Source organism: Cupressus sempervirens, chromosome 1, assembly GCF_028749045.1.
Source record: "Cupressus sempervirens isolate cs-2001-9-10 chromosome 1, ASM2874904v1, whole genome shotgun sequence".
NCBI classification, from domain to species: Eukaryota; Viridiplantae; Streptophyta; class Pinopsida; order Cupressales; family Cupressaceae; genus Cupressus; species Cupressus sempervirens.
In genome coordinates, this window is record NC_143118.1 from 432,636,342 (window position 1) to 432,664,147 (window position 27,806).

The 27,806-nt window shown below is 38.6% G+C and overlaps 1 protein-coding gene across 5 annotated transcripts in view; it reads right to left on the reverse strand.

The window, feature by feature from the left end:
• The window catches only part of LOC149578130 (vacuolar acid trehalase), a 303,065-nt gene that overhangs the window by 12,254 nt on the left and 263,005 nt on the right, over positions 1-27,806 (reverse strand). For all 5 annotated transcript variants that reach the window (XR_016364224.1, XM_089827636.1, XM_089827640.1 and 2 more), the window contains exons 6-7: positions 24,717-24,804; positions 24,423-24,520 (exon numbers count right to left, since the gene is read on the reverse strand). Coding sequence is in view for 4 of the 5 variants with exons in the window: in XM_089827636.1 (XP_089683762.1) it covers positions 24,423-24,520; positions 24,717-24,804 (186 nt within the window). In the remaining variant the exon portion in view is untranslated. The remainder of the gene's footprint in view (positions 1-24,422; positions 24,521-24,716; positions 24,805-27,806) is intronic.

Sequence of the window (27,806 nt, forward strand, 5' to 3'; positions counted from 1 at the left end):
ATATAAAGTTACCTTTTAATATTTATTTATTTGATAACTTTATAAATAATTAACTTAATACCACTTATTTATTTAATTAAGATAATTAATTAGTCATCCTCATAAAGTATTCATTATTTTGGACAACCTAATTAATTAAATCAAATTGCCTCCAAAATGGGGACATGACAGTCTGCCCTTCCTGAAATTGCTTGTCCCCAAGCAATGGCTAAACAATAAACCAATCAATCCGCCTGGATCCCAAATGTAGTCATGAACTATACTATTGTCAATCAACATAGGCTCCTGCAATATCCTCTGCAATATAACCAAGAGGAATCTGTTAGCCGACTAGATTGTCCGGCGGTATTTTGTATTCTGTAGCCGACGTCGTCGGTAAATAGTTTGTAGCGGATAGAATATTTGTGGCCGACGGACTCCTTTGGGAAGGTTCGGCGATAGTATTTATATCCCCTCTGGGATCATTGTAAATCATCATTCATCTACTATTGCGAATATAATTCTGCTGTTCATGTTCTATTGTCTGTATGCGTTCATTCTCTTTACCTGTACGGTAAACATTTGGCGCCGTTGCCTTATGAATCTGGAAGGTGGGAGGAATGAAGATTAATGCTAAATCAGCTTAACAAGGATCGGAATAAGGCGAAGGGAAAAGATGGAATCCGTATTGCGCAAGAGAATTTAATTCTGGCACAGCAAGCCGAACATCGACGGAGATTCCAGAAGATTGCCGACAGAAACCGAAGTGCGGAGGAATTGTTGGAGGAGACTCGGCAACGGGTGGAATTGGTGGAAGAAGCACGGGAGGAGTTCTTGAATTTGTGTTCGCTGAGGGAACAAAATTCAAACGGAAGAGCATCAACTCGCACAGCTCGCAGTGCTGACGGAGCATGAGCGTGGAGTGACCTCTTCGTCCAGGATAGACTTCTACAAGAAACAATTTTGGAGGATCCTTCGTCTTCACCAAGGTTCGCAGCTGTCGACACCTCCAATGTGGGAGTTTAGACTGCCGGTGTGGGAGTGCCGACCAGTGTAGAAGTGCAGACCTCCAGTGTTATGGCGGGGCCCAAAGAAAAACTGCCGAAATTTGAAGGCGATGGTACAGCCGACCCCCTCCGACATTGTAAGACATGCGAGACGATTTGGCGGGCAAATGGAATCACTGATGCCGACAAATGGGCCAGGCAATTTCTGGCAACCTTACAGGGTGTCGCGATTGATTGGTTTTCGGATATGGATCCGCAGAAGCTGGATACATGGGATACATTAAAAAGGAGTTCTTGGTGGAATTTAAACTCTTGTGGGACGATAATGAAATCGTAGCGAAAATTTTCAATACCAAGCAGGGGAAGCATGAAACTGTCCGTGTCTATGCCAGGAGATTAAAAGACTTAATAAACAAAATGGAAAGCAAGCCGGCGGACGGATTGCAAAAAAGGTGGTTTGTGGACGGCCTATGCTCGTATAACAGAGCATTGGATCTTGAAAGTGAACAGAAGACAAAGAAGAAGAAAACTAGCTCATCTGATTCTGATGATGACGAGCCTGCCAGAGATGATAGCAGCGACGACGAAGGCAGCAGCAAGAAAGTTCGGGCCCTATAGAAGGATATGATCCGCATGATGAAGGAGTTTAAAAATATGCAGAAAGAGCCAAAAGGTAGTGAATTGTGGTGCATAGAATGTAAGACCGACGGTCATACTAAAGGATCGTGTCCGAAGAACCAATTCTGTGACATCTGTTAGATCATGGGACATTCGACAAAAGACTGCCCCTTTAACATGAAAACAAGAGGATCTCCGCAGCTGCTTCTCACACAGGAGGCCTCCCCGTCGGGTAGTAGTGAAAACACGAATATCGCCAGTGCTACATCCGGAGGATACAGGAATAATAACAGAGGGAAAAATAACAACAATACAAATAATAACAATAATAATGAGAGCCAAAGTCGAACTCAGTATGATGCAAATGGACGGCCGATCGTTCAATGCCGAGCGTGTAATTTGTGGGGTCATTTTGCGCGGGATTGTATAGTGGCAAACACACCCAAATTATTATGCAGATGGTGCGGACCCAGTGATCACGAAGATTCCAAGTGTCCAAAGGCTGGAGTAAACTTGATCACTGTTGGCACGGATGTAGAAGAGGTTCTGGCAATTACACGGAGGCAAGCAGAGGAAAAGAGAAAAGTGGGGGAAGCGCAGGCGGACATTGCAAAGGCATCGTCGGCGGGGACATCTCAATTGAAGGATATCATCGGCACCTTGGCAAGGAACTTTGCAAAACAAAACATTGTACGACAGATCTTACAAACGGAGATACCAGTCAAGATAAGTGACCTTCTCACAATGCCCCAGTTACGGACGGCCATTCTGAATCATACACCGTTTTCGAAAGCACCGGAGGACACAGGAAGGAATAGTAGGGAAGTGATGACAACAGACCCAATGCTGCTGGCACTCACCTCCGGACGGCATCCGACAGTCGTTGAGATGGGGATTTTGGAAAATGTTTTGACAGAGACAATTGTTGACGGAGGGTCCAGCGTGAATGTTTTACCGGAGGATACTTGGAAGAAGTTGGGAAAGCCGACGCTGTGGCCACCTGCATTTCAGTTGCTCACAAGAGACCAACATGGAATCAAACCGTTGGGAATTCTGGAAGTGCAACCGGTAACAATTGGTACGCAACCATTTTTATTGGATTTTGTGGTCATTCCATTAAAAAGAAAAGGCTATGATGCTATTCTGGGACGGGATTGGTTGGTGCAAGCAAAAGTAAAACATGATTGGAAACGCAATACCCTATCAATGGAGCGCGGAGGCAAAAGATTCATAATTGACCTGCACACGCGAATGGTTGGCGAAGAGGTAGCATTGTCAGATTTTGACAGTGAAGGTGAGAGTGATGACGAAGGAAAGAGGAGAATGGAACCGGATGAAGGAGTATTGAGACTTGACGGAGGATCGAATGACGACGACCTAGACTCGGTGAATGGCCTTTACCACTGGCAGATAGAAGACTACGAACTCTTTCTGAGTTGCAATATGTTAACGGTCAACGAAGATGAGAAAAAGGAGGAAAACGAATGTCCGGAGGAATGCAGGGAAGTGAAAGAAGGAAAAGCTGCCATGGCTAAAGCTGAGGGGAAGAACATACAGTTTGAACACAGAAAAACGAAAGATCCCACTGTCCGGTACATGGTGAATAGACCGCGTGGAAAGAAAAGGTTACACCGCAGCAAAAAATTAGTGGAAGGGCACCGACAGCAAAGAAATAATCCAGTTGCGCGACGACCGCAGGCACAGTGGGCGACAGGGGTGGCACAGAACAAACGTAAAGCATATGACGGTCAGAATGAAATCAAAGTGGAAAAGTTTAAGGGCAGATGGGTTGGACCATATCAGATTCGGAAGGTCGACGACAATGGAGCGATCAGATTATCAACTTTGGACGGGCAGAAGGTACCTCCGGCAGTCAACAGATCCAAATTCAAAATATGTTGCTAGGAAGACTCCGTCGCTGTCACAAGATGGCCAGCTGACTCCGTCGTCGTTGCAGAATGGCGACGCCTGGAGGCAAAATGGAGGTACCTCTGTTATTTGATTTCTTTTTAAAAAAAATTTTTAAAAAAAAAATGAAATAAAAAAAAAATTTAAAAATTAAAAAAAAAAAAAGGGGGCTCGCGGACAGAAAGGCCCGCGGGTTGAAAAAGTGCCGCGGGCAACTACTTGTCCGCGGGCACAGAAAGTCCCACGGACAGGTTGGCCGTGGGCAGAGAAAGTTGTGGATGGTCCCGCAGACAGTCTGTCTGCGGGCACAAATTCTTTTTTTTTAAAAAGAAAAAACTTCCTCCACCAGGCCGCGGGTAGGAGAAGATAGGCCGCGGGGAGGAGAAGAAAGGCCGCGGGTAAGGAAAGATAGGCCGTGGGTAAGAAAAGTAAGGCCGCGGAAAGGACGCGGGTGTAATTAAAAGATTCAGCTCCGCCAGTCAGAGTTTCTCCTCCGCCAAAAACAAGCCTGCGGGCTTAAAAAACGTCCTGCTCTAAAAAACAATTTTAAAATCATTTCCGCTAGAATTTATAATAGTTTGAGACGGTAAGGGAAAAGATCGCGGGCATAAAACTTGTCTTTCTCCGCCGGTAACAAGGGAAGGTCCGCGGGCAGTCTTCGCCAGTAAAAAGAAAGGCCGTGGGTAAAAAACATTCCCGCCAGACTCCATTCCCTCCTCCAGCCAGACTTCCGCGGGAAACAGAGACATAAAGAAGAGTGCTTGTTCTGCCAGAAGGAGAAGAATTTCTGTGTGCAGAGGGATTTGTGGTGGATTGTAGAGGAAACAGTTAAAAAAAAAGACGACAGAATCAAAATGTTCAGAATGAGTGACAGATGATGCCAAAGGGAAGGGGACGCATCCGTGGTTGCCAGAAAGAGTGCAGAATCGGCAGATAATGACAAAAATGGTGTGTTCCGTGCATTTTTGTGTGGGTTTCGAAGTGCTAATTAGGTCTTGGCGGCGAGGGGGAGCGCACCCGGGGCGCTGCCCCTCGACCCCGTCGGGGGCGCTGCCCCCTGGACCCCCAGTCATTGTGGAAATCAGTCATGGGAGTTTGACCAGTTCAAAAGAGTTGAAGTTGCTTCAGGCATGGATTGTTTGTGTACCAGAGGCAGTGGGAGCAGGTGTTGGCTATGAGGCTGTCTTGGTGGATGCCTAGAGAGCTCGGGAGGAGCTGATCATCCAGTTGGAGGTAGTGCAGCAACACTTGGCTCAGGGTACCGAGGAATTGAAAACAGAGAAAGCAGCACAGGTGGCTATCAAGGTCAGCTTGAGGAGACAGTATTGTGTTAGCAGAGGCTACAGATGTAATGGGATGAATGTGGAAGTAATGTGACAGAAGCAGATTTCTCTTGTTGTAGTCACTTTGTTAATGTATTTTGTTTGTTAATTTGTCTCAGATATTTTGTCAGTCGTCAGGAGATGACTTTTCTTTTTGGGAGGGATGGTGTTAGCCGACTGGACGGTCCGGCAGTGTTTCTATATTCTGTAGCCGATGGTTCGGCGGTGTTTCTGTATCCTGTAGCTGACGGTCCAGCGGTGTTTTTGTATTCTGTAGCCGACGGTCCGGTGGTGTTTCTGTATTCTGTAGCCAACGGTCCGGCGGTATTTTGTATTCTGTAGCCGACGTCGTCGGTAAATAGTTTGTAGCGGATAGAATATTTTTGTGGCCGGCGGACTCCTTCGGGAAGGTTCGGCGGTAGTATTTATATCCCCTCTGGGATCATTGTAAATCATCATTCATCTACTATTGCGAATATAATTCTGTTGTTCATGTTCTATTGTCTGTATGCGTTCATTCTCTTTACCTGTACGGTAAACAGAATCCATAATCAAACTGACAATTACAACTCAACCAAACTCCAAAATCACAACTGCCACAGTCAAAAACCCATTAGACACAAACTCCTAGAACATCAGAACCCAAGTAAAGTGGACAAATCAAACTGCCAACACAGTAAATTCCATCAATGCATCCCACTGGCCTATACGGAATGTACAATCCAACTCTGCAACAATGGTGAACACTCCCAAATGAAACTATACCAAGTATGGAGAATCCACACACTATACAACTCTTGCAGTCAACACAACTCTGCAGATAACCAGCCACTATCTCATAACCATAACTCCCATGCACCGCTGATGGCAAAAAGACATCACAAGATAAATAGCAAGAAATGGAACCCAAACCAAATCTGCCTACCATCAACTCCTCAACACAAGGATCAAATGCTAACTGATGTACATACCCTGCAGTATAATGCTGATAAAAAGAACCAACCTCAGTCAACAGCTCACCATGAACAAGTGATACAACCCACTGTGACTGATCACCAGCTAAGTTAGGAGATGTCATAGCCAAAAGAGTAGAATCAATAACAACCGCTGAAGCATCACTCCCAAACTCCTGCTCTAAGTCATGTATTATCAAGCTGTCAACCGCAGAACCTATCGCCATGTCATGCCCATCACAACTCTCATCCCGAGGCGTCAAACCGTCCCATAACTAATGACAAGCACTAGGAACCAAAGTAAATCTCCGTATCATCATCTCATCAACATGGTCATCAAAGGTAAATTGATGAGCATACCTCACAGTGTAATGCCAATAGAATGCGCCAATCTCAGTCAGTGGCTCAGACTACAATCCAGATGTAACTAACTGCAATCGATCACTAACCAAGTTGGAACTGACTACTACCTCCAAAGACATCGCCAAGGGAGTAGTATTACTAGCAGGAACCATGCCAACTACCGGCTCACCAATATCACACATGATCTTTGATACAACATCTCTAGTCTTTGTGCCATCGGTATTAGAGGCCACCACCATGTCAGGCATATCACAACAATCTGCTGCAGCACCCAACTCAATTGAACCTGACTCTAGTGGGAACGAACCCAATATGCCAATGTTAGTATCAAGGATGGATGCATCCCCATCTCCACTGTCTTTGACAATCTCGACCATGGACATCCTCGGATCACTAGACACCACAACTTGTGACTGTACAGAATCTGGTAAAGACTTCAGTCGCTCTAACTCCATGGTCACCTTAGCCAAATGAAACTGTGACTCCTTGAAAGCCAACTGTGTACTCTCAAGAATCTCAGAAGTCACCTTGAGCTGCTGAGTAAGCTCACGCACCTCATCTTCCTTGGCCAATAATGCATCGTATGCTGTACTCCCCCACTCCATAAGATAATCTCTGTCAGCTACCAACTGCATATAATTCTGTCTCAAAATCCGAATAGCCTCCCATAAAGAGTGGATCTCTGTCAAGGAAAGATAACTGCCTCCCTGCTCATCACTAGTAGGAGAACCCCATCCATAAACTGCTAACAACTAACAAGCAGCATCGAAATGCTGGCAAGCGATAGCAATGTCTCACTCACTAATTTTCAACTGACTAGACACATGATGGTACTGGCTAGACTGTCTCCTACAAACCTGTCAAGGAAAGATAACTGCCTCCCTGCTCATCACTAGTAGGAGAACCCCATCCATAAACTGATCCCATAAAGAGTGGATCTCTGTCAAGGAAAGACAACTGCCTCCTTGCTCATCACTAGTAGGAGAACCCCATCCATAAACTGCTAACAACTGACGAGCAGCATCGAAATGTTGGCAAGCGATAGCAATGTCTCACTCACTAATTTTCAACTGACTAGACACATGATGGTACTGGCTAGTCTGTCTCCTACAAACCTCCTCTGACGCACTGTCTAAAGGAGTATCCTCAAAGTTACTGGTCTCTAGAGTATTACCATCCATATCCTGCGAATCAACTCCAAAGCTCATATCAACATACGGAGTATCAAAGTCTGTAGCACTGCTGTCCAACTCCTCTGTACCAAAAGAAACTGCCAAGGAAACTAAGTCTTCAAAATTGCCCACTGCATCCTCCTTGATGTCATCAATGCCAATATGATCCTGGGACTCATCTGTACACACTTCCAAATATGAAAGATCATCAACACATTCCAGCAAGAATGGTCGACTGGATATATGAACAAAGCCCATCACCGGTGTATAAAAACTAATACCACCGTCGGACAAGCTGCTGGCACAAGAAAAGACAACACCATGCAATCTGCTAATCAAATCCATGATAGCACCCAAACAATCACTGCTATCAAAAAGTGTTAAAGATCTCCAGTCAACTGAATCCCAAACGCCAATATAACAATCTCGAGTCCATATCCGTAAACTAGAATCAGTTGGTAACTCAAGCAAACTCCTCACCTGAGTAATATGACCAATACCAACTAACTCCACATACCTGTCTGACATTGTCCTTGTATCCTGGATGTGAATGCAAGATGAACTCACAACATTATCAACGACCACATATGATTTACATGCCACAGAAAGCTAAGTATCAGGAGTGCAAGATGAAACTATGCCATGCTTATCCTCATGTCTCTCCCAGTCCTGTAATGCCAATGGAGTATTCACCAAAGAAGCTTGAGTGTCCTCAAGCTCGCGAGAAAGCCTGTCAACTTCCTCCTCCTTCCTCCTCAAGGCATCTGAATAGTCTCCGACAAAGCTAAGAAGATGGTCACGATCTGATAGAAGATGTAAATAACTCAACTTCATCGTTCCCATTCCTTCCATAATCGCCTATAAGTCAACACAAGAAGAACCTGTTGTGACTCCTTTCTGTCTCTCCTGCAGTTGAATCATCCAAATGTGATTCTTAATCAATCCATGCATCCTGTCATGATGAGATAAAGCTTCGACAATATCCTTGTCCCTTGTCTTCAGTTGGCTTGCCAAACCAAGTGAAGAGCTACTAGCCTCAAACACGACAGTATCCCCAACTGTTGTAACTTCATCCAGCCCAATTGTACTGTAATCACTATCTATGTCAATCACGCAATCTGGTGTGCTTGTGATATCACCTTCTGATGCAATTGGCTCAACCTGCACAACATCTGTAACCCCTTCTGCCTGTGAAGATGATGCAGATAAATCATTACCTGAAAAAGTGCTAATGTCTCCCTGTATCGAATCCGCATGTCTGTTAAACTCCTCATAAAAGTTTCTGCTTGTCATAGGGAAGGTACGAGCCTTAGGCCTATCAATCGGGCTCTTTAACCATGCAGGTGCCATAGGTGACAAATTCCTCTCTTTTGTCCAAACATACCATAAGTCTTTTGCCAAAAGTTTAGAAATTTCATCCTCCTCAAACAGGATTGTGAACATGATGGAGTGCATTGATGACAATACCCTACTGGGATGAAAGTCATCCATAATATTCCAAAATGTATTAAACATCCTGCGAATGTCACCAATACAACCTATTGCCAGCATAATATTTTCAAATCTACACCTCGCAAATACTTCAAGTAATCTTGCCCTCTGTGTGAAATAAGGGTCCCAGATGTTGTCCAACTTTTCGAAGCTTTTTACCATGGCATGAAGTATCTCTCTCATAATTTGATCATCATAAGAATCAAGGCCAGCTATTATCCTCACGATTTCACTAATGCAAGAGAGAGCTGTAAGTCTTATTAACTCATCATGATGTCTCAATAATCGGGGCTTAACCAACGAACCAAATGCTGGAGATAAAGTTGTTTGCATAGCATCGGGTCTTGACTGATCAAACTTTCCTAAATAAGTTTCCAACTCCTCCAAAGTTCTTAGAAGGTCCTCTATTTGCTGAAATGGACAATCTAATTTCTTCTTTACATTATGCATTCTTTCTTCCAAATCCTTGTCTCCTGTGAAAGCCATACTGATAATTGAATTCAATCTGAAATAACCCAATCAGGCTGGCAGGAAACTGCTCTGATACCACTGTAATAACCCCAACAGGTTATAACTTCTTCAAACACCAAAAATCTTTATACTTCAGTGGTTTGACATTTCGTCAAACACTTTGCAAGCAAGCTCTGATACCACTGTAATGGTCCTACTCAAATCCGACCTTAAAATGCTGATTGAAGGCTCGAAGAATTTTGTCAAACACTTTGCATACAAGGGGTCATATGACTGATATAACTTTTCAGATTGCTGCAATAACTCTTGTTTCGATTTGCATCAAAGAGAATGCTTACAAAAGACTCCAAATTGTTTAAACAATGACCTAACATGAATGTGCAACTAATTTTGGCAATATTCAATACAAATATGTGACTTAAACTACTTGTAATATGCAGCTATAGCAATTAGTAATTATGACAAATACTTTGGATGCAACCTAGGATGGCATTAATGCATTAATATAAACGCTTAGTATGCAAAATTATAACATTATTTATGCCAAAAAGAGAACTTACAGCCAATTGACATTTTGTCAAACAATTGGCATGCAAACTAATAAGCTGATCATCAAACTCTAGGTTTGCAATATAGATAGTCTAAAAATTACAATGCTCTTTCAATTGCAAAATCCTAGCCTTCCTTTGATACCAATAATGCCAAATGGCAAACAAAGACAAGTACAATATGAAAATAGTGAAGTGCTGAAGCTATATTTGGTACTCAGCTGAAAACCTACATTTCTCAGTAAATATGCCAAATGAGAAGTGAAGAACCTAATTGTAGATGGCTGTAATCATTTTCTTCAATGCTGCCCCTTCTGCTTTGCTTTTTTTCCGATCTTCTTTTTCCGGATTTTCTTTTTTCGTTTCGCTTTTTCAAACTGCTTTTTTCAGATCTGCTTTTTTTTCGAACTGCTTTTTCGGAGCTTCTTTTTCGGACTGCTTTTTCTTTCATTTCTGCTTTTTCAGCTTGCTTTTTTCGGACTGCTTTAAAATGGCTTCCTATAATTTCGGACCTGCTAGAAATGACCTCCAATAATTTCGGCCCTGCTAAAAATGCCTCCTGAAATGCTGAAATGCTGAAAATGGCCTTAGGCCCAATGATGCCCTAGCTGAAGTAACTGAAGTATCACCTCCAAATGTGCAACCCTTCAGAAGATATTTCACTTCCTCAATTATGCTAATCCAAGGGAGTTTTCGTTCCCAAAGATCAACTGACTATCTGAAACCACTTGGCTCCACAATAGACTATGTGACTGAATCACAATTTGATGTTAAGAGAGAAATAAACAACTGGATGATTAGGATGAAGCCCGGGGTGCCTATTTATTCTTTTTTTCTCCACTTTCTCCAAAAGCTTCTAGAACATTATTTTATTTTATCTATTAAGTGACTTTATAAAATATTTTATAATTCAAGTCACTTTATTAAATTAATTAAATATAAAGTTACCTTTTAATATTTATTTATTTGATAACTTTATAAATAATTAACTTAATACCACTTATTTATTTAATTAAGATAATTAATTAGTCATCCTCATAAAATATTCATTATTTTGGACAACCTAATTAATTAAATTAATTAAATCAAATTGCCTCCAAAATGGGGACATGACATTTTAGTCTTGCAACACCGAAAGGGAACAAGAGCACAAAAATATGAAACATGATATAATATATCTTATTGTTTTTATAAAGAGAGTTTTGATTTATAACATGTATTGTGTAGTGTTTTTGTGTTCCTAAAGGTGGATGGAGATATTACAAAAGGGTGTCTTTGCATTCTTGAAGGTGGATGGAGATATTACAGTGTCCTTTCCCAACCCTAGGCCCAAGAGAAGAATCCTATCCCCCTTGGCTTCATAAGGTTTGCATATCTAGTGGGCTTCATCATTCCCCATTATTGTAACTCCATCCATGTGGATCATTCCCTACAAGATAGTGTCTTCATATTATGTAAGTTGTGTTGATTCCACTGCAAACCTTACCTTACCATATGAGGTAATAATCTTAAAGTCGTTAAAGTATAGATATCCGTGGTACTTTACGTATATCATCTATTCATAAATCTTACAATATACAAATATGTATTGCAATACAAAATCTAGTTCAAATAACAATATTCATTTATATTACTATGCTAGAATTACATCTAATATATGACTATCCAAAAAATATCATAGAAACCAATATTATAAATCATTTTCAAATCAATCTATCTCTCTATATGTCTGTCCGTCTATCGATCTATCTGTTTGTCTATCAATCTGTCAATTTGTGCGTTTGTCAATTTATCTGTCTATATGTTTGCCTGTTTGTTTAGCTATCTATTTGTCTATGTGTCCACCTGCCTATATATCTATCTATTTGTCTCTCTATCTATCTTTCTATCTTTCTATCTACCTATCTACTACCTACCTACCTACCTCTCTATCTCTTTGTTTGTTTGTTTGCATGTCTATCTATTCATCTATCTGTCTGTCTATCAATGCGTCTGTTTGTTTATCTGTCTCTTTGTCTATATATCTCTCTATTTGTCTATCTATCTATCTATCTATTTGTCCATCTATCTATCTATCTATCTATTTGTTTATCTATCTATCCAAGAAACATGTAGTAAATAACCATAAATGGACAAGTATGCTTTATTAGACTATAAAAAATAAATTATTATTTCTAAATAGATAGCATATTTTCAGAAAATAGTATATAGTAAATAACACAAGAATAAAAAGTGTACTTTCAGCAGATGATATACAGTGAATAACCATACATAAATAGGTAATATATTTGTAATGTTCTTATCATAAAATAAATTAGTAATCAAACATTGTTAATGGGTCGATTGATTTAGTATATCTCGGACCCATTTTTAGCTTGTTTTCGTAGGTAGATGTTGGCGTCGGCTATCTTTGTACACCCTCGGAAAGGTTTCTTTGACGGGCATTTAAGCACGGCTTGTAGGTAGTTGTTGGTAGGTAATTTGATTATTTTCTTTGTACTGCGAATTCCTGTTGGAGTTCTCTCCTGTTCGCTATTTTGGAAGTGAAAGACCTTCCCTATTTGGCTCTTGTAGTTTCAGTGGGATTCATCCATCACCCTATTCCATCTGTGTTGTTTGGCTTGGACCTGGCAAATCGGAGCACCTCTGTTATTTGTAACTATGATATCGACTCGATAGCAAATTGGTTGTCTGTACATATTCACTATTTGTGTGTATTCACTTTGGCAAACTGTAGGTAATTATCAATCATGGCATTCATTCACCTTCTCCATTTTTGCTTCCGTTTTCTACCCATCATCAATTGCCTTCACCGTGCTCCCACTTAACTCCCAAGTACTTTCCGTGTGTTTATCTTTGCACCATTGTTGCTCCCATATGGCCTACCTATAGTGATCTCTATACAATACAGACTATCCACCATTGCTCCACATACGACCTATTGTACATCATACACTCCTATCTACCTTCACCAACTGTACTGCATTTTGGGTTACTATATGGCCGAGACCTCGCCACCGTACACCACTGCCTCCACTACTGTACAACATCTTGTAGCCTACTATATGGACAGCTCCTTCAGCCATTTTCCTAAGCATTCATTCTCCTTGGTACCGTATGGCCTTTTTAACCTAGTCGTATGGTCTTCTCTATTGGACTGTACACCATCATTCCATCGGTTGTTTCAACTATGAGGGGAATGAGAACATTATAGTGGTATCAGAGCTTTAATCCTGCCAGCCTATGGACAGTGAATGAGAGTTTATAGCCGGAAGAGAAGAAGATCCCATTCAGTTGATAGAATGGCAGCAGAACTAGAACCCATGGTGGCCGAACTCGTAGTGCTACTAAGAGAACTTGAGAGGAATCAAGCATAGATCAATGATACTCATCGACTCATGGAAGAAACTCTCAAGAAATTGGTCGACAATAAAGTATTCGGTGAACAAAATGGTCACAGCGCGGACTCGATGTCGAGTAAAGAAAACCCTCATCCAGCATGCTCACGACCTTCCATGCCATCTTTTCCCCCACGGACAGAGGCACCACACAAATGGAAGCAGCCAATCTTTGAGGAAGTTCAAGAACAGTTGAGAGAAGACTAGAAGAATGAGAATTTTGAGGAAGATATATCTTACAAAGACTACGCAAATCTTAGAATGAGATATTCGGGAGGCAGAAACCGAGGATATTTTAAACATGATCTCAAAAGGAAGTTGAGTAAAGAAAATTTGTCTCCATTGATGGATCCGGATCCATATCTACGCAACCATGGGTGATGAAGGTTGATACTTCAAGGTTAATCCTATGAAAGAAGACGAACCAATTAAATTTGCGACATTACACTTGAAGGGAGTAGCGCATGAATGGTGGCATCATGGCACCATCACACTAGGGCATAACCAAATAAATACCTATGCAGAATTCACTGAGAGATTGATAGAGCGATTTGATGGTAAAGATTCGGAACTTAATTTCAAAGAATTGGCACAATTGAAGCAAACTGGATCGATTGACCAGTAAATTACGAAATTTCAGAAACTCTTTGTTTTGATCACAAACATTTCCAAAAGAAAACAGATAGTACTTTTCATAGATGGACTAGTAGAACCATTGAAGGGTTGTGTAAAAGGGTTCAATCCTACCACCTTGTCGGAGGCCATCAATGTAACATCCACATTTCCCCAATCTTAATTAACAACTAACATATCCAAGAATTATAGATATTGCTTCATTTTCATAGGAAGATAGTTATGTCAGTCATGTTCATGTGAATGAGATTTACGGTTAAAATCAATTAAACAAAATTTCATAACTAAGAATTGAAAACACCATCAATGAATTTACTATGGAAATTAAAATCTACATACCATTGAATTCAAGACCGAAATCAATCTAGGGATGCTTCTACAACCACCCAGGTTAGTCCACAAATACCACTATACCAATATCAAATGACGACTACCATCCAATACCGCTATATCAAAATCAAATGGCGATTACCATTAAATACCACTATATCAATTAGGGCATCGACTACCATTGGATCATTTAGGGCATCAGATACCATTGTATCTCTTAGGGCTTCAGATACTACTGTTTCATTTAGGGCATCAATTACCATTGGATCATTTAGGGCATCAAATACCATTGTATCATTTAGGGCTTTAGATACCACTATATCATTTAGGGCTTCAGATACCACTATATCATTCCTTTCCTTCTGATTTGCTAAACTGTGGCATTAACATAAGATTAGAAGATACACTCATAATCATTATTCTTATATATGAAAAACTGAAGTAACAATCTATCCCTCGTAAATAAATATATTCCACATTTAGTTAGAAGATCAACCGCTCTAACTGGTTGCCAATTATATTGACAATAAGAGTTTCTTTCATTTTAATAAATAATTGTAACAATGATACAACTCATTTAATCTTACCTTCTACTTGAATATACATCATAAAGTAAAAATACCTATTTTCGACAAACATTTGAATGCATAGCTTATCGTTGTTTGTTGCACGTCTAACAACTTGTGGAGAGGTGAAACATTGTCAGGGGCTTGGACCATAACTTATCCCCACACAATCTCTAATGAGAAAGGCCCTCCCTACCCGGAATAGACATCGAACATCTCGTCATCCACTAAGCATCCTCGTATCTAATCACACCACTCGACTTGACAACAGGAGAATTCAATAAACGTGATCATGCATGAGCTATTAAATGTTTTCTTTTAAAAGTAATAAACATTGTTATACCACATCTGATTCAGTTTCATGTTAATACAGATTCCTTTCCCTCACCCCTTCACCCTTTTCCTTGGCTATACAGCTAGGTGAATCCCAAGTGTTGGAATCTCAAACCAAACGGATCTATCAATTTATTCATGAAGATTATATACATCTAGCATTTCACAATCTGTAATTATATGATTATGTTCTTAAAATAATTACAGAAATAGCTATCGTTCGATTCCAAGGTCTATTGGCAAAGATAACTTATCATTCCATGATATAGACACTTCACTATGCATATTAGTAAGCAACTCCCTAGAGTTATTTAGTTATAATTGAGGATAATCTACAACTGTGGATATGGAAATTGATTTGTTAAAATAAAATTGGAATAGCATTAATTGAAAATGATTATCACATGACATGATATAAATCCGGAACCGACTGAAGTCTTGCTAAACATTTTGTATCAGTTCTTCTTCGGATGCTTGCAGTCGTAACCACCATGTTTAAGTACTAATTAAAACCTCAACGAGGAAAGAGCATATACAGCTGACTATATTGGGATGTCACTATTGTGAGATGAAAAGATCTCAAGACAAAAATAGCACAACAAACGTTCGCTGAACACCTACAGAAAAACAATCATTCCAACAACACTTTGCCAATGATAGTCACGGAGAAAATGTCCGCAATGAAGGTCTATGGAAAAACTTGAACGGTGGCTCCCTCTCTTCAAACCAGAATAACACCTGGGTTATCACTATCATAATATAGAATCATGCTCGACAATCACAGAAAGCATGAACAAGCCACAACTATCAAAGTATTGTTACATGATAAAGAGTTTCAATTCCTCAACCTCCTAAATCAACAACGCTAAGGATGAAATCCTTCACCCAGAATAACAGTTTCTTATTGGAAACTTGAACAAAAGAGCCAAGAGCTAGCGATACCCATGGAAGAATCGTTCAGCATAGAAACTAATGTTGAACGCTTGGAAAAAAAATAAAAAGTCGGGTGCTTGAAACACATAAGGCAATGGGGTGAATGAAAGTAGTCGGATACTTGGAAAATAATAACTCCCCGCCTCTTTCTCGACTCGTGATATAAAAAGGTTTAAAGAAGACTCTTTGGCTTTCATAACTTAGAGAATATTTGTCACATAAGAACGCCAAGTGTTTAATCGGTTTCAAATAAGGAAAAAGGAAAGAATAAAGGTTGGAAGAAAGTTTGAAGGTTTAAAAATCGAAATTATTATTCTTTATATTTATCTATGTACACACAGATTTATTTGTGAGGTGGCATCATTATATTATAAAGAAGATAATATTATGTTGTCACTTTATATTTATCTCCATGTGTAAGTACATAGGTATAAATTAAAATAATATTGAGAAAGATCAATCAAACCTTTAAGGTATGTATTATATATTAATTTATTTATTGTATGTTTTAAATTGTTTATTAATAGCTCACACGGTTCCATCGATTGTATCTTGATGTTCAAGTCGCTAGGTCCTCAACCCATTTGCCCAGTGATGGTAATGCTCTTGTGCCTAATTCTTTCTTGACAATGCTTCCACCCCTTCGACGTGCTTCCTACAAGGAAATTCTCTACAGGTAAATCATATTATCATAACAAGTTATTTAATCATAAATAATCATAAAGGCTAACTGCCTATTCAATTCCATGAATTCGTGATAAATAATCAACTAGCATGTTATTGTCACATAAAATTTTAATGACTAACCATCTTACCATTTTGTAGGATCATAACAAATTTAACTATCAACTGACTTCATGTGAACCACAACAGCTATATTTTACATTAGGTCAAAAATTGGGATGTAACAATCAAGAAGGCTCGAAGTGTGGCATCATCATCAACGTCATCCTCTCGAGGGTGCTCACATTCCAAACCATCAGTGTTTCTGAGAGGCAAAGATAATAAACCTCTGCCAAAGAACCGTTGTTGGACGAAGCTACCAAATAGGAGCTTTGAAGGAAGAAATAATGTTTCAACTACAAGGGACCGTGGGAACCTGGGCATAGATGCCTCAAGAAAAGAAATATTCATTTCATTGAAGTTGTATTCGATGATGAGGACGAACAAGAAGATCTACCTTCTGAGGACAACTATCCCCATGAAGACACCAAAATGGTTAGTTTGAACCGTACAGAGAGAATTCCAGCATTGGTACAGTGTAGAGGAACTATCACCTTAGCTGAGAACCCGAGGTGCATAGTGTTTCATGTACGGGGAACCCTTTAAGGACAAAGGGTCATGGTGATGCTCGATAGCGGAGCCACTCTAAACTTCATAAACTCATCTCTAGTGAAACGAAGAGGTCTACCTACTGAGATGCACACAGAATTCTAGGTCAACATCGCCGAAGGGACCCTTCTACCCTGTACACACCTGGTTCCCCAACCAAGTATCACCATGGCTAACCACACGGTGACAGAGGATTTCTTCATAGTGGACTTAGATGATATGGAAATTATTCTGGGCATACAGAGGATGGAGACAATTGATGCATACACTCAGAACTTCAAACGAATGGACTTCACTTTTGTTGTCAATGGGAAGAAGGTTGTTCTCTACGGAATGGCCAATGAGGGACTAAACTTAAAGGAAGTTTCAACACATCGGATGGAGGCAAACGTTCAGCATGATGACACTGTTTGGGCAGCACACCATTTTGTTTCAGCAAAAAACCGTAAGTGGACAACGGGCACCTCACCAGAATGACGATCTTTAGAATATCCTGAGTGCTCATGATGAAGTTTTTATAATCATTCCTCTTGGCATACCTTCTCATTGTGGGTTTCAACATACTATTGAGTTGGAAGCATGTGCCAAACTAGTCATAACCACACCCTATAGCCATCCAAAGAAATTCAAAGATGAGATCAAAAAGATGATTCCAAAACTCCTTGAGAAAGCATGAATCCATTCCAGTTCTAGCCCTTTTGCATCATCAGTAGTATTGGTTAAAAAAGACGAGACGATGAGCATGTGTGTTGAATACTGGGCATTTAACAAAAAGACGATAAAAAATAGATATCCTATTCCCAGGATTGATGAATTGTTGGATGAATTATATGGTGCGGTTTATTTTTCAAAAATAGATCTCCACTCTAGATACCGTCAAATCCGCATGAGGGAAGAAGACATGGAGAATACGGCTTTTGTTGTCACTACGGACATTATGAGTTCCTAGTCATGCCATTCGGATTAACAAATGCACTTGCTACGTTCCAGTCATGCATGAATCGTATCTTCAACAAACAATTGTGTAAGCACTTACTGGTATTCTTGATGATATCCTTATTTATAGCAAGACATGGGAAGAGCATCTGAAGCATCTAGAGGAATTCCTAAGAATCATGAAGGATCAGTCTTTGTTCACCAAGCAATCCAAGTGTGAATTTAGTATAATAGAAATATTGTATCTGGGGCACGTTGTCAGTAAATATGGAGTACATGTTCATCAGGAGAAGATTCAAGCCATCCTTGATTGTCACCCCACCCAAAATCACTCTTTGAGTTGCAAGGTTTTTTGGACTATGCAGTTATTACTAGAGGTTTGTAAAAGGATTCTCTTAGCTCAGCGCACCATTAACAAATCTAACAAGAAAGAGCTCCTTCTAATGGAATGAAAAGGTGCAACCCACTTTTGATAGGTTGAAAGAAGCAATGAGCACCTATCCCGTACTCGCCTTACCTGACTTCACTCAACCATTCATTCTGGAGTGCGATGCATCCAGGAAAGGCATTGGCACAGTTCTGATGCAAGATCAACAACCCATAGCCTACAAAAGTCAGAAACTTACACAAGTAGAGCATCTATACTCCATTTATGACAGAGAAATGTTGGTCATTGTTCATGCACTAACCAAGTTCCGACAGTACAAGGTGGGTGCCAAGTTTTTCGACTGTACTAATCATAATAGCTTGAGATATTTTCTGGAGCAATGAGACTTGAACAAAAGGCAACAAAAATGGGTAAGCAAGATTCAGGCTTTTGATTTTGACATTGAATATGTGAAGGGAAAGAACAATGTGGTTGCAGATGGATTGTCTAGGAAAGCCACTATCTACTTATTGACTCAAATTTCAACTGACTGGAGAGCACATTTGTTAGTGTAATATTCCAAAAACACAATTGCTTGTGAGCTAATGGATGACAACACTCAAAATGATCGGTACAAAGTGGTGAATGACATCATTTACTATAAGAATCGGATATACTTAGTACTTGAATCCAAACTAAAGCAGAAAATCTTGAAGGAGGTACATGACTCACTTTTGGTTGGGCACCCAAGTTTCTTAAAAACTTACAGACAACTTAGGGAGAGGTTTTCATGGAAAGGCCTTAAAGGAGACATATTGAAGTATGTAAGAGAGTGTGCAATCTACCAACAAAACAAATCCGAACATACTCTACCTGTTGGGTTACTGCAACCTCTGCCTATACCAAAATAGAAGTAGGAATGTATCTTGATGGACTTCAATACTGAACTCCCTAAGGTGAACGGGAAGGACTATATCTTCGTGGTAGTTGACAGACTAACGAAGTATGCACATTTCTTCGCCATTCCCTTAGCCTTTTAGGTTGCACAGGTAGCCGATCTATTTTTCAAAGAAGTCTTTCGCCTACACGGGTTACCCCAAAACATTGTTAGTGATCAGGATGGGTGATTTATCAATATCTTGTGGACAAAACTGTTTCGGTTGGCAGGAATAGAATTGTCGCCAAGTACTAGTTACTACCTTCAAATAGGCAGACGGATAGAGATTGTGAACAAGTGGTTAGAAGGCTACCTTTGAAACTATGTTTCGACACAACAATAAGCATCGGTCAAATGGACGCACCTCAAGGAATACCGTTACAATACCACCTACCACATGTCCATCGAAATGGCACCCTTCAAAGCACTATAGGGGTATGAAGTTTGAACCCCTTTCATTCATCAACATAGTACTGGGTGATAGTTGCGCACCAAGGGCGAGGGACAGGCTTCAAGAGGGACAAGATATCCTAAGATCTTGAAGAAAAACTTACAAAAGGCACAGAATCAACAAAAATGTACGTCGATAGACACTGAATTGAGAGAAGTTTTGGAGTGGGCAACGTGTTCTATCTCAGACTTTAGCCATACCGATAGTCCTCATTGAAGGAAAAGGGGAAAGAAAAACTGAAGCCATGATTTTATGGCCCTTATCGTGTAGTTCGCTGCATCAGAGAAGTCGCCTATAAATTGGAAAACTTCTAGAGGGGAGTGGTATTCATAATGTTTTTCATGTCTCCTACTTTAAGAAAGCTGTGGGACAGAACATCACAGTAGCTACAGACCTTCCACCATTTAATGAAGAAGGAAAGCTCATAGTAGAACCGGCTGAGATCATCGAAGTACGTGTGAAGACCCTGCGGAACCACATGGTGAAGGAATATTTGGTACGCTAGAGACACTTGCCATTGGACGACATGATGTGGGAAGGCAAGCACATTCTACAACATCGGGCATTGCATTTGCTTGAGGACAAGCAAATTTTGGGACCAGAGGACTGTAATGTTCCTGTCATAAAATAAATTATTAATCAAACATTATTAATGGGTCAATTGATTTAGTATATCTCGGAACTAGTTTTATTTTGTTTCCATAGGTAGATATTGCCGTTGGGTATCTTTGTACACCCTCGAAAATGTTTCCTCAATGGGTATTCAAGCACGGTTTGTAGGTAGTTGTTGGTAGGCGATTTGATTATTTTCTTTGTATTGCGAATTCATGTTGGAGTTCTCTATTGTTCGCCATTTCAAAAGTGAAAGACCTTCCCTATTTGGCTCTTGCAATTTTGGTGGGATTAATCCCTCATCCTATTCCATCTGTGTTGTTATGCTCGAATCTGGCAAGTCGGAGCACCTCTGTTATTTGTAACTATGATATCGACTTGGTTGAAAATTGGTTGTTTGTGCGTATTCACTATTTGTGTGCATTCACTTTGGCAAACTGTAGGTAATTATCCATCTTGGCATTCATTCACCACCTTCATTTCTGCTTCCGTTTCCAACCCATCGTAAATTGCCTTCACCGTACTCCCACTTAACTCCCAAACACTTTCTATGTGTCTATTTCTGCACCATTGTTGCTCCCATACGGCCTACCTATAGTGATCTCTACACCGTACGGACTATCTACCGTTGCTCCACGTACAACCTACTGTACAACACACACTCCTATCTACCTTCACCAACCGTTCTGCATTTTCGGTTATTGTACGGCCGAGACCTTGCCACCATACACCATTGCCTCCACTACCGTATGACATCCTGCAGCCTACTATATGGACAGCTCCTTCAGCCACTTTCCTAAGCATTAATTCCACTTGGTACCATATGGCCTTTTTATCCCAGCCGTATTGTCTTCTCCAGTGGACTGTACACCATCATTCCATTGGTTGTTTCAACTACGAGGGGAATGGGAACATTACAATATTCTCAGTAGATTGTTCCATATTTCCACATATTTATACCAACCAAGCATACCAGTGTTTCTAATTATTATCCTTCGTGTTGTTTCTTTTCCTCAAAATTGCTTGACTCTATTGTGTTACCTTCCAGTCTCTAAACTATTGTCTACATTTTATTTTCTTCTCTATTTTTTCTTTCCCCCACACTATGAAGGAATAAGGTGCTAATATACCCTATCAAATGCCACATCTTCTCCTCATGCTATTTCGGGGATTTATTAGTTTGTTTAGTTTTATAAACAACGACTCCTCGATAAAGTAATAGTCGAGAGAGTTAATCAATATTAATTCAATTAACTAATCATCAATTAAATTATCTAATAGTTGCATAGTCTATTTTTAATATTAATACTAATTTGATTAATCAATTAAATATTAGTTAATTAGCTAATATATTTGGCAATTAATTTAATGTTAATATTAATATCGAATGTAAATTTATGTATTTTCAATAAGTAAATAGCTGGACTGGACCAGCTCCCATTATAATATATCAAAAGGAAGTGCATTATATTATCTATATGAAATAACTTTCATACAAAACTTGTTGTACTAGCATCCCAAAATGCTGCAATTAGTCTGTGACCCCTATTCAAATATCTATCATAACCCCCCCAAAATGGTGGTTATTAGCTTACCTATACATCTATACTATAAACCCATCAAACTGATAAACTGTGCTATACCAATTACATAGAAACAAACATAAAAGACCATATACCACAGGCAGATGTCGAAAAGAAAAAACACAGATGCCACAGCCTCATCTGAGCCTCCCATGCTTCTCGCCCCACATCCCTCGGAAATCTGTGAAAAGTGGATTTTCTGGATTGATGTCCAGACAATGTTCTTGCTTCCTTCTTCATCTTCTTGGCATGGGTGGCTCTTGCCTTTACTGGGCAATCCTTTTTGCATCTTCTGTGTGCGAGACTATTTGCAATCTCCTCAGCATCCCTGGTATTGGTTACCATCCAATCTAATATCAAAGGTGAATATTATCAAGCAGATAATATATTATTTATATATTGAATAGACTATCAATATGTTAAATGAGTCAATCAATATGTTTTCAAATCGAAATCAATTCTTAGTCTTAACAGGGATATAACACAAGCTTTGGAGTTGATCAGTCACATCTCTTCTAAATCAAATCCTTTATAACAATTTTTTATTATCGATTAGATCTCATTGTTCTACATATCTAATCACTGCCTTCATAATCCTTTTTACTACCAAATTGACTTGTACATAATAGACATCTGATGCTTAATCACACCCTTTCACATATAATCGGTTGTTATTACTCCTGATTAGTCTTCTACTAATCGTTGTATTCTAATGACTAGGTTGTTGCCACTAAGATATCTATTGATGGTTGGCACCATTGCCTTAATCATTATTACTTAATTGTGCATAATATCAATTAGTCTTCCCTCTACTCAATGATTAAATATGCTGGATGATATTTGATGATACCATTAAGGAATGTTGATAATTATAACTTATACAAGTTTCTGTTGCTTAGTATAGGTCCTTCATTCATCAATCCTTTAATATGCTGTTATCTTTGTCATTTCCTTGGATTGATTAACAATATCAGTCACTGTAGTGATTATCACTAATCTTCCTTCATTTTAATTTTCATTCAGATAGTTATATACTCTATCAATGTTTTCTTTTCATACTTAGTCAATATGTCCCTTCTATTACTGATACCTGGTAATGAATACCGTTCATTAATCGATCTCCTTACTCTTCTTTCACATATATCCCTCAATCAGATGATCTGTATTATGACAGTCAACAACTTCAAAGGTAATCATTATATTTTGGATATCGTTCTCCTCATTGTATGTATATTGCTATGATGGCTCAGATGATTATACCTTGGGACAATGCTTTTATATACCAACTGATTGCTGCTGAATACTTGATTTCATATCTATGACTGATTGCTTCCTAACTCCTTTGCAATCACCATTTTGCCTTTTATGGATGATTCTTCATCAGGATGCATAGTTTCTCTTCATCTCATCCCCTTGACTCTTCTCCATGTGAGACTGACTTAACCTTATGGCGATGCTCTTCTTGCTTGATGTGGTGAGCATGTTGCTCATCACTACTTTTGGAAAGGTGATCATCATTTATCTTATCCCTTATATCTTTAAGGAAAAATGTCTTATTCATAAAGACTTCACGATTTTCCAAATAATTTATTATGTACAACTAACATCCTACTAACTAGATATAGGCAGTCAAGGTCTGCCACTCCTTGACCACAAAATTACTTCATTTCTTTTATGACATTAGCTTAATGATGGGGACATCACAGTCCACCATACTGGCATACCATATCCACATACCTATAACCATAGCTAATCCCAATTGACAACTTAAGAGTATATACATTTGTGTGCATGTCTGAGAGGGAACAATCTCTCATATGGAGTTGGTGTGCTGGCTAAGCCTAAACCTAAAATATCACATTTACTCTACATATGACAGATATCTTTGAAGATTCATTGTATCTTTAGCCAAATCTGTAACCACTCAACTTAATGTCCAGTGTTTGGTTGCCACTCAAAACTGTTAGCCATAGTTACCATAATGTGAAACTTCAGGAATTTATGTAGCATATAGAAAACACATTGTTAGTAAATTTAGACTGGCTATAATTATATTTCTCTAGTACAGGATATACAATACTTTGGCAATTAGAATTTTGCAAATGAATTAATTAGGTAAAGATTCCTTGGTCTTACATTCAATCAGAATCTTAAGATAATTTGTGTTAGAAATCATTACCAATGTTTCATGATCTCCCATGATCTCTTCTATAAGCTCCTCAACTGGTTTCCCTGCACTATTGGGCACAAGTGCAGCAAAGACCGTGGGTTCTAATCCTGCAAAATGCAGCAGCACCTACCAAGTTTAATATATATTCCATGAAAGGATCATCATTATGCATTGATAAAGGAACAGAGACATTAGTATGCTTGTATAAGAGATTCTATGGGCTCGGCATTTCTTATTGGTACCAAGAAGAAAAAACTGCACAAGAAAGTTTCTCAAAGAGAGACACAGTGGAAGTTGCCATACCAGCTTCAGGGAATGCATCTATGAACATAAGTGTTTCTTCCCCAGTTAAGCCAGATAAGAAACAAATTCGTGGAAGACCATCTGCTAACTGAAAAAGGGAGGCAAAAAGTAATCATTAATGTTAACTATTGAAGAATATAAAATCTGAAAACTCTTATAGATTTACTGGAAAGAAAATGGTTTCAAGTTGTATGCATCTTGTTAACCACTTAAAAGTTACTTTCTTATCATATTGTTGAATTCAGAACTAAGCAAGCCATTTTTGGCCTCACTCCTGGATTCAGATTCGGCACAAAGCTTGGTGTAGACTTCGGAAAATTTTATCAATTAAAAAAATCCAATATTCAAACAAAATGTTTTTTATAGGTTTTGTTTGAAAATGTCAAGTTGACACTTGTAATCATTTGTGTGGTTCTACCATGACTAATCATGGTTTGTTTATCTATAAGAAATGTAATGTTGAGACTTGAATCCACTAGTCTTGTAAGAAACGTGATGTTGTGTCGCAGATCCTAGTCTCAACACCATGTTTCTTACAGATATACAAACTATGATTAATCATGGCTGAAATGATTATTGGAACTACCACCTAAATCTTCCCTTGCATATGAACTTAAGTTGTGTACAGCATAGTTTAAAAACTCGGTATCGGCAATATCTCGACTGGCCCAATATTTTTGGAAAACTCGGAATCGGGAGAAACTCGGCAAAAAATTCAGCAATAAATCGGCACTTCTATCAAACATTTAAAAATATAAAATTTCTTAAAATATTCTTTAAAATGAATACATACACACACCAAATTTGTAGAATATATAATAATTTGAGATATCCACCATATGGTTAATTATTGTTCAACTTAAATACATAGTAAGTGGAACTTAGCAAATTAATACTAGTAGTCCTAACGTTAGCTACTTATTATTTACATTTAAAATTTAAATATAAATATATTTTAATTTTATATATAGATATTTATTTTATGAAAATATATTAAATATTCATGTAAACATATTTCAAATAAGAACTAACTATATGAATTTATGTGTTAGAAAATTCAAAAAATATGTATATTGTTAGTCTATTGGTAAAAGAAAAGCCTTTGTAAAATTTATTATAAAACTCTTTAGCAATACTAGTATAAGAGTTTTAAAATAATTTTAAAAAACTAAACAAGAGCTTTATAATAAAAAAAACTAAAAAGAATTTCTAATTTTACCATAATTTATAAAATCATTCATTAACAAAAACAAATTAAACATAACTCAATGCCGAATTAAAAAAGGATTATTAATATTTGAAACCCTTAATGCCGAAGGAGGTAATGCCGTCGGGCACAATTCCCAGTCTGCATAAATCAATGGCATCGACCCAGGAGTCTTCGGTTTGTGTAGTCACTATCGTCAGTAGAAATAAAATGTGTTTGTGTTTCCGTTCACTGAAGTTTAACAGCCAAATCTGCGAGATTTCGCGAGATAAAAATGCAGCGATATTATGAAAAACACGTCACCGATATCTACTGCATTTTAATCAGCTGCCCATCTGACCCGCAATATATCGCGATTCTGGCATTATACCGCCGTTTTTTTCAACTATGGTGTACACTGTAGAGTAATTTTACATCCTTAGGTATTCCTAATAGTTTCATTCTTGAAATGGGGAAATTAAAAATACATGTAATTGAAAACCAGATTCTCCTGTGCGTACCATAAGGCGAAAATCATTCACATTTTCTGCAAAAAAGTTTCCGATTTGAAAAAGATAATATGTTATTTAACATAAGAATAATGGCTTCTATCTCTTAAATGCCTAATCAATTGGTTCAAAAGCTGCAAGGAGGGGCATCTTTCACTAAAAGATACTATAAATAAAGTTACCACTTTTAGTCTCATTTTTCTTTATGTATGTCTGCACTCCTTTCCCTAGCAGTCAAAATGTTTATTAATTAGACCTTGTGAATGTCGATTCATGGATCCAACTCTGATACTACATTTCTTACAAACAAACAAATCATTTATAGTCATGGTGGAGCCACAAAAATGATTAACAATATCTACTGCATCAATCTTCTCTGACATATAAACCTAAGTTGTTCACACTGTAAATTATTTTCACATCCTTGAATAGTCCTTATAGATTGATTCCTTCAGTGGGGAAAATGAAAAATTACATGTAATCGAAACAAAAGTTTTCTTGTAAGTAGCATAAGTCAAGCTTCATGTACATATTTTTACAAATAAAATTTTCAACTTCAAAGAGATAATATGTTATCTGACCTACGAAGAAAGGTGGCCATCTCTTAACACTTAATTAATGAGCTACAAAATTTTAACAACCCTGAGGCTAAAAAAACCTATGTGACAGTTAGCCTTTCCATATTTTGTCATTTGCATTTAAATACTTTTCCCATGCAAGGAGATGAGCATCCACAACTTCTCAATAGTCTCCTCACTAAATAAACTGTACCAAGAAAAACAACTGTCATAATATTGGCATATTTGTCTCTGATTGTAAAGGGTCTGCCCCGGTTGTATTACCCTTTTATTTAATTGCAATACAGAAAAATATAATTTCATCCAACATGAAGTTTTGATAGAACATTTATCAAAAGCTAATAAGCATATACAAGCTTGCATTACAAACTGAGATTTTATTACATTTATATCTAAGAGATAATAGCAACATTCACATATTTTATCCTTGCAGCAAATCAACACAATGATTACAATGAACAACACTTACATTTCAGTCAATGGATACAACATAGGCATACTGATCTCACTGTCCAAGATTGTTTTAGAGCCCCAGTCAGTCCACAGCCCAATACGGCACAATATGTTTGCTACCTTTCATGTATGTCACCTCTTCTAGATTCTCACAGATCTGTATGACATCTCCCATTCACATTTTCTGGTAAAAGAGCACTATAGTAGACCACTGTAAAGCCCAGATTCTAGATTCACTTGGTTGGCAGTATTTCCAAGATATGCAACAACAATATTGACTGCTACAGAAGCATCTAGCACTTATCTGAGTGGTACAGCGTCCAAGGGATTAGCTCAGCAGAACGGCAGTCATGAGTTTGCTTCA